Below are 8,293 nucleotides of genomic sequence, written 5' to 3' on the forward strand. Positions count from 1 at the left end.
AAAAAAAAAAAAAAAAGAAGAAGAAAAAAGAAAAAGAAACATTTAGGAGGTCTGAAGGAGGAGGACCAAAAGTTTGAGGGCATTTTTACTGCACAGAAGGACCCTGACTCAAAACAAAGCAAAAAGAAAAAACCAAACAAACAAACCCCTCCAAACCAACATCAGGTACCGTGGTAATGTCTACAGCCCCAGCTACATGGAGGCTAAGGAAAGAGGACTGCTTGGATCCAGGACTTATGGGCATTAGTTTGATCAGTATGATTATATTTTTAACTTTAACCTTTGGGGAGTGAGGAACCACCAGTATGCGTAAGGAGAAGTAAGGCAGTCCATACACACCAAAGGCCAGTGAGATGACTCAGCCAGCAGAAGTACCTGCCACTCAACTACGGATACAGAATAACTACATAAAAATGCAGTCATTTTTCTAAGACTAAAAAGGAGCAGCTAGTTCAAAAGAGAAAAATCCAAAAGCCAAGCATTAGCAACTGTACTAGTCCAGAGACTCAGAAATGAATAGAGTAACCATCGGATTTGGCAACATAGTAGCTTCTGGTGTCCACAATAATTTTGGTGAGCAGTTCCAAGGAGAGTCAGATTGGTATTAACTAAAGTCCTGGTAAAAGGTAAGAAAGTTGAACTGGTATAAACTGAAACCTGACTATAGGATGAAAACCTTACAATTAGGGTGCTGAAGCTATGCTTATAGTAGTGACAGCACATGTTTATACTTCTAGCACTGGGGAGGCTGAGGCCGAGTGACCACAACTCCTAGGTCAGCCTAGGCTACCTGTCAAGGAAGATGATGGCTGGAGTGGCCTTTCAGAGAGATTAGAATAGAATTTTGGTTTTGATTGTTTTTTGATTTTTGTTTTTTTCTGAAACATGGGATCTGGTGATTGATATTGGGAAATCATTGTGAGGAAGTTAGTGATCATACCCGGCCCAGATGGTGATAACATTTATTAGGAACAAGAATATTGCTGGATGGTGGTGGCACAAGCCTTTAGTCCCCAGTACTCAGGAAGGAGATCTCTGTAGATTCAAGGACAACTAGAAAGAGTGATTCTGTCTTCAGAAACCAAAAAAAGAACTAGAGGGGGGAAACAAGCTTTGATTGGATTTCAGGACTGTTCTACTTTCTGGCTTGATATATCACTTGGTAAGATTAAGCTCATTTGGAGAGTATTAATTCTTTGCCAGTCTAAGCCAGGCAGTGGTGGCGCACACCTTTAATCCCAGCACTCAGGAGGCAGAGGCAGGCAGATTTCTGAGTTTGAGGGCAGCCTGGTCTACAGAGTCAGTTCCAGGACAGCCAGGGCTACACAGAGAAACCCTGTCTTGAAAAAAAAACGAAAAACAAAAACAACAAAAAATACTTTACTAATCTAATCTAATCGTCACACAAACCAACCAATAAAATAAGCCTGTAGTGGTGGGACACTGGGCATGGAGAGGGGCTCTAAACTCATGGTTGAAGGGAGAGCTGTTTTTGAGACAGGGTCTACAAATGCAGCCAAAATGTAAATTCCATGATCTTCCTGGCTCAGCTTCTCAATTGTTGCTATAATTGTTTTGTAACTAAAACACTGAAGACTCACAAACTGTCAGTGTTCAACAATAGAACTAAACTTTTTCTCCCCAAAATTAATTAAATTCAACGACTTCCACACATTGTAGCATACTTCAATGCTGGGGAGGGGGACCAGGCTCCTCCCTTCCTGCAGATTTACGGGCAGTTAACGGTTGCTAGGGGGGAGGGGCTCATCATGAGATCCCACCAACCCTAAGGATCTATAGTAATTCATGGTTGCTGGGGGAGGGGAACATTTTCTTTAGGGTTGTAGCCCAGGCTTCTCTGAATAATTCTTCACCCATGTATTTGTAAACCACGGTAAATTAACTAATTGAGGCACACACACAAATTAATGAAAGTAATGGAGGATTCTGAAGGGGAGCAGCGAGAATGGAGTGGGGCGGGATGAAAAAACAAATTATCCTATGACCTTTGTATTACCGTGTCTTTTCATGTAACTATCACAGAGACCCGCCTCCTAAAGGAAAACAGGCATCGATTCTTTCTGTAATACAGAGTAACTGCTTTACTTAAGATACTCGAGTACCTGATGTCAAACAAGCCACATTTCTGATTTAACAACCAATTCTAATATTTATGATAGGTCTTTGGCAAGTGTTCGAGGAAATGAATTATGCAGGATGGAAGGCTCCAGGTACTTAAGTATAAACTCGCATCTTTAGAAAGGATTAAGGGACTTGCCCATATGTGGAAAAAAAAAGTATAATTACTCAACATTTTGTAAAGAGCTAACATTCAGCACAGTACACCCGCCTCATGGCTGAACTCTCGAAAGCTCAGCAGGACCCAAACGCCGGGACTAATTAATCCGATCACCTGATGCCAAGTAAAGAAACCCTTAGGTCTCTCTTCTAGTCCCGATTTTTTGCGTGGCCCAGATTCCAGACGCCGGGGAGGAGATGGGATCCCCAAAAGCCTGTTGATTCAAGAGGCAACCCCAGGTCACAGGTTCCGGGTGGTACCGCGTGGAGAAAGATCTGGAGATTCTGAGCAATCACGGTACTTTCCTGTCCTTTTCCCCCTGGCAGATCAGGGAAGACCAGGGCCCCCTTCCTTCCCGCAGTGGGGCACCCCAAAGCTTCTTCCCCTACGGGACCAGGCCCCAGGAGTCTGGCTCGCCACCTGCGCACCCACACACGCAACACACTCTCCAGGCTGAGCGTTACCTGCTTGAAGGTCGCTGCTTCTCCGCTACGCTAAGCTCCCACCGAAGAAAATGGAGTCGCCGATCAGAGACTGCAAAAGGATAGTCCGGACCCACCGCAAGGGCCCTCCGCAGCCGCCGCCACCACCACCACGGTCGCCGCTGCTGCGTTAACGTAGTACGTCACCTCCGGCTCTCTGTCACTGGGAGTGGGAGGGTCATTTCCTGCTGTCTTTTCCCCTCCAGTGTCTAGGGCTTTGGTTCCGAGTCCGCGAACGCCTAAGGAACGCAGCCGCCACAGAGTACCCAGAACAAAGCGGGGTCCCGAAGGCCACCCGGGCCAGCGTGTTCCTTAAGCCGCTCTCGCCAAAGGAACCATAAAGATTCAGGTTAAGGAGTCTTCTCTTCCATCTTGGCGTAGTTCTACCCTCGGCTTCCGGTTCCGGGGACGGGCCTAATTTTCTTGGATGATTAGGTCTCTCGGATCTAGGATGGCTGTCTTGTCGCTTCTGTTGTTGGGTGGTTTATGGAGCGCTGTGGGAGCGTCCAACATGGCTGTCGTTACTTGCGGCTCCGTGGTGAAGCTACTCAATACACGCCACAATGTCCGACTGCATTCTCACGACGTGCGCTATGGGTCAGGTACAGAGGGGGACTCACCGCTCTGGGTGGGCTGCCTAGGCCCGGTGAGCCTAGAAGGGGCGGGGCCTCGGAGTCTGAGGGCGTGGCCTTGGAAAGTTAGCTGTGCCCTATTTCTTGAAGAGGACGAGTTGCCAAGGAAACTTAGTTCTAATGTTAGTTTCTGTTTGATGAGCTATGGGCCAAAGGTGTTACATATATACTTTACGGTTTTTAACATTGTATTGAGGACAGATACTAAAGTTATTTTCTTAGGTGAGTAAGTAGACTTAGAGATATTGCTCAAAGCCTAGTGAATGATGGAGACAGGGTTTAATCCAAATCTGTGCAGGTTCAAAACCTTTCAGATTCCATGGGCTGCCACTATTTTGTGCTGGAGAGAGGGACATTTAGAGCAAGACAGCATACGCTGAATCTCAGATTTTAAACTTCACTTATTTTTACCTCATATTTTTTGGCACTCTGACTTAGCAATAACTTCCTTGTAAAGAATTTAAGCATCGACAGACATTGCAGAGGAAAGTCTGTTTTTTATCATGTGCAGTTAAAATACTCAGTTATTTGTGGGCTCATTCATTTGGCCTAGATTTAAAGAGCTCTTTTAGTGTGTCTCGTATTGTTCTAGACACAGGAAATACAGTAGTGAATCAAACAATAAAACAAGACTAATGGGCAGGCGTGGTGGCCTAGATCTGTAATTGTAGCACTCAAAAGGTTGAAGCAGGATTTTAACTTCAAGATCAGCCTAGCCTATATTGTGGGGGCTCTCAAAACAACGGAAGTTCAAAGGCTGGTAATTACCTCCGTGTTAGAGTATTTGCCAAGCAAGCCGAAAGCTTCTGCCCCCACACTGGGGGAAATAAAAGTCATGAAGTTCAACAGGAGGTGTACTTGTGATAGAATTTGAATGATTGATGATGCTATTTGCTAGAAAGGAAGTGACCTTCCAACTCTCTTCTTCACAACTCTCAGAACCCGTCCTACCAGTTTAGTCCAGGGAGTGTGCAGTCTTTACATTCTTAGCCACCTCATTCAGTAAACACCTACTCAGGCTTACTACATTTTTTTTTTCCAAGACAGGGTTTCTCTGTGTAGCCCTGGCTGTCCTAGAACTCACTTTGTAGACCAGGCTGGCCTCGAACTCAGAAATCTGCCTGCCTCTGCCTTCCCAAGTGCTGGGATTAAAGACGTGCACTACCACGACCCGGCAGGCTTACTACATTTTAATTTAATGTTTCCTGCTCTGGCTCTACTAAATAAAAATGGAGTTAGGCTGGGCGGTGGTGGTAGAGCAGGAGGCCTTTAGTCTTAATATTCTGGAGGCAGAGAGAGGCAATATCTCTGAAGATAGCCACTCTACCTAGTGAATTTCAGACCAGCCAGTGCTACACAGTGAGACACTGCCTCAACAAACAAAAATCCAAATTAGCAGGCGGGTGGTGGTGGGCCATTCCTTTAATCCCAGCACTCAGGAGGCAGAGGCAGGCGGATTTCTGAATTCGAGGCCAGCCTGGTCTACAAAGTGAGTTCCAGGACAGCCAGGGCTACACAGAGAAACCCTGTCTCGAAAAACAAAACAAAANAAAAAAAAAAAAAATCAAAATCATTCAAAGGACGAACTTGGAATTGCCCTCTTGGGGGATGGTTTTGTGCATCGTCTATTCAGATGCTAATTTCTCTGCTCCTCTTTAACTGCAGTCCAGAAGTTGGCCAGGTTAAGCACTTCCAGTTTCAGTGTTATGTAAAAATTGTTTTCCATCACCTCTGATTGGTTAATAAAGAGCTGATTCAGCCAATGACTGAGCAGAGGAGAGAGGGAAGGCAGGACTTCCCGTCCCAGTCATGGGGGTCCCACAGAGGAGTGAGAAGGGGTTGGGGGAGGAAGGAAGAAAAGATATGGAGGGACCAGGAGTGGCCATGAGAACACGAGTGGAGCAGAGTGAGGCTCAGGTCACGGGTGAACGACCATGAGGCTGGGGAGTTGCCAAGCTAGCACAGTAGAATAGATGACTTTCTGTCTAGCTATAGGGCTCGCAGCCTTTTAATACATTTATTAGGTTCCTGTGTTATTTATTCAGGGATCAAAAAGGACTAGAATGGACCAAGAAACGCCTTGTCCTTATTTGGGAGCAAAAGGGGTGGAGCAAATCCCCCAATTACTTTTACCTATATAGACCAATACCTGATGATAGTACATTTTCCTTTTTAAGAGCTACAGCTGCCAGGCAGTGGTAGTGCATACTTTTAATCCCAGCACTTGGGAGGCAGAGGCGGCGGATTTCTGAGTTTGAGGCCAGCCTGGTCTACAGAGTGAGTTCCAGGACAGCCAAGGGCTACACAGAGAAACCCTGTCTTGAAAAACAAACAAACAAAAGAGCTACAGTTACATACATACATACAGTTACTCAGTGTTTTCACCATGCACAATTATATTAGCTAAGGTATGGCTACAAATTTGTAAGATCTAAAAATATTTTATTGTGGCTTTTTGAGACAAGGCTTTACTATACAGTCCTAACTGGAGTAAAACTTGCCAAAAGACAACTTGGGGCGTGTTGACTGTCTCCTACTGTGAATCTTCAGAATTGAACTCAAATATAACTCCAAATACCTTTAACCACTGATCCAATTCATTGGCTCTTTTTATGCTTAGATTTGTGTATGCACTGGGCTTGGTGACTCTGTTTCAAAACAAGAAAGTGTGTGTGTGTGTGTGTGTGTGTGTGTGTGTGTGTTCGTGAGTGTTTTTTTTTCAAGATGGTTTCTGTGTGTAACAGAGCCCTGGCTGTCCTGGAACTCACAGACATCTGCCTGCCTCTGCCTCGGTGTGCTACCACGCCTGACTCCCTTTTACAGTTTTTACCTGAGTTCTGGAAATTGATGTTAAGCTAGCATGGCTAATGCTTTTTCCCACTAAGCCATCTCCCTTGCCCCCACTCTGTGTCTTGGGGCATGATCTATCACGGGGACCTGGGGCTCACCAGACTGGCTAGGCTGGCTTGGCAGTGAGTTGAAGGCTGCTTGTGACATCTTCCCAGTGCTGGGATTACAGGCACAGTTCAAGGTGCCTGTGCTTTTTTATGTGGGTTCTGAAGGTGGAACTCAGGAGTAATCCGGCCTGGTAACCAGAAAACAACTTGCAGGCATCATTCTCTTTCTACTCTATGGCTCTGTGGTGGAATTAGGCTGGGGCTTATGCAGCCTGTGCCTTCACCCTTGAGTATCTCCCTGGTCCTTTCACACCCGTTTAAGCATGCTCATTGAGTGTGTCTTAAATGTCAATGTTGTGGAAGTAATATATTCCCAAACATATGTTTCCTCCCCTCCATGCCATTTGTGACACAGGGCACATCCTTGGCCCCAGAAGAGGAAGGGCTCAGGTTGAGCTCCCTTGGCCTGCCTTTTATCAGTTTAATTAGTTGTACTGTTAGCTCTGGTTAGTGCAGAAAGGGAGCCAAAAGCTCACAGGCTACTACTCAGTTTTACAAGACCCCATTCAGGGAAAAGAAAGGCTGGTATTTGCCAACAATATCCAGGGACTTGGATACATTCCTGAGGAAGGGGGTCTCAATCCTAGAGAGGGCATACCTATCATGGGTACCCCTCAATCAGAGGATCAGAGGAAGGCTAACTGATGACCCCGTGGGTGATCTCAGACCATCACAGATGCCATGATTCATGGTGGTGGGGTCCCCCATCTTGGCAGGACCTCAGTGGAAGATGTGAAGTTGTCATTGGCAGTCACAGCAACAGCTGCTGCAGTCCCTCTTCTCTATGCTCTCACTACCTCCCAGGATGGATCTCCAGCAACTCAGACACGGCCTTCTGGGATTGGGTACATTAGCTGGGACTCCTCTGCTAACCTTTCTCTCAATCCCAGAATCCCCAGCAGCAGGAGTAAGGAGCATCCAAGTATCCAGTATCTTTAGAAGGTAGCTTTATCATAGCCAATGATATCAAGTTCTCTGCACACACTAGACCTAAAACCTGTTTTTCTTCATACTCTGGCTATTTAGCATCTTGTCTCGTGATTTTGCTGAATTCATCACAGCTACAGAAGATCGAACTCATGTGCTTGTCCAAGGCCTTAAAGGTTCAATGAAGATTCTCAGATGGCTCTCACAGGACATCTTATTCCATAGTCAGTATGCTACAACTCGGTGTCCTTGTGTCCTTAGTTCAGTCATGACGGCTGTTCCATAACACCCAGAGTTTAAGAAATGTCGGGGGCTAGAGAGATGGCTCAGCTGGTTAAGGGCACTGACTGCTCTTCCAGAGGTTCTGAGTTCAATTCCCAGCAACCACATGGTGACTCAAAACCATCTGAAATGGGATCTGATGCCGCCTTCTGGTGTGTCTGAAGACAGCTACAGTGTACTATATATATATAATGATAAAGTAAATCTTTTTTTAAAAAAAAGAGTGAAATGTCAAGATCTAGAGATGCTGTAGATGGAGGTGTGATAGAGGTTTTCCTAGGAGCCAAGCAAACTTGGCAGAAGTTTTCCTTGGTTCCTCCCATCGAGGCACAAACAGCTTGTCAGGGCATTGGGCATCCCCAGACTGCCTCTCCTCTTTGCCTTTGTATTTTGCTTGCAGGTAGTGGGCAGCAGTCAGTGACAGGTGTGACCTCTGTGGATGACAGCAACAGTTACTGGAGGATTCGGGGGAAGACAGCCACAGTGTGTGAAAGGGGAACCCCCATCAAATGCGGGCAGCCCATTCGGCTGACACACATCAACACGGGTCGAAACCTGCACAGCCACCATTTCACTTCACCTCTCTCTGGAAACCAGGTGAGATGGCAGGCGGTGGGTGTTCCTGCTTTGTTACTTGTCTGGCCTCTTGGTACTTAACTCACTCCTTCCTTCCTTCCTTCCTTCCTTCCTTCCTTCCTCCCTCCCTCCCTCCCT

The 8,293-nt window shown here is 46.1% G+C and overlaps 2 protein-coding genes across 2 annotated transcripts in view; one reads left to right on the forward strand and one right to left on the reverse strand.

The window, feature by feature from the left end:
* The window catches only part of Supt6h (SPT6 homolog, histone chaperone and transcription elongation factor), a 39,598-nt gene extending 36,652 nt beyond the window's left edge, over window positions 1–2,946 (reverse strand). The window contains exon 1 of the mRNA XM_021177464.2: window positions 2,764–2,946. The gene's annotated coding sequence lies outside the window, so the exon portion shown is untranslated. The remainder of the gene's footprint in view (window positions 1–2,763) is intronic.
* A 17-nt stretch (window positions 2,947–2,963) lies between these two features.
* Window positions 2,964–8,293, forward strand: part of Sdf2 (stromal cell derived factor 2) — a 9,626-nt gene continuing 4,296 nt past the window's right edge. The window contains exons 1-2 of the mRNA XM_021177465.2: window positions 2,964–3,383; window positions 7,980–8,176. Coding sequence (XP_021033124.1) covers window positions 3,209–3,383; window positions 7,980–8,176 — 372 coding nt within the window. The 5' untranslated portion in view covers window positions 2,964–3,208. The remainder of the gene's footprint in view (window positions 3,384–7,979; window positions 8,177–8,293) is intronic.

The sequence above is a fragment of the Mus caroli genome, chromosome 11 (assembly GCF_900094665.2).
Source record: "Mus caroli chromosome 11, CAROLI_EIJ_v1.1, whole genome shotgun sequence".
In the NCBI taxonomy this organism is placed as follows: domain Eukaryota; kingdom Metazoa; phylum Chordata; class Mammalia; order Rodentia; family Muridae; genus Mus; species Mus caroli.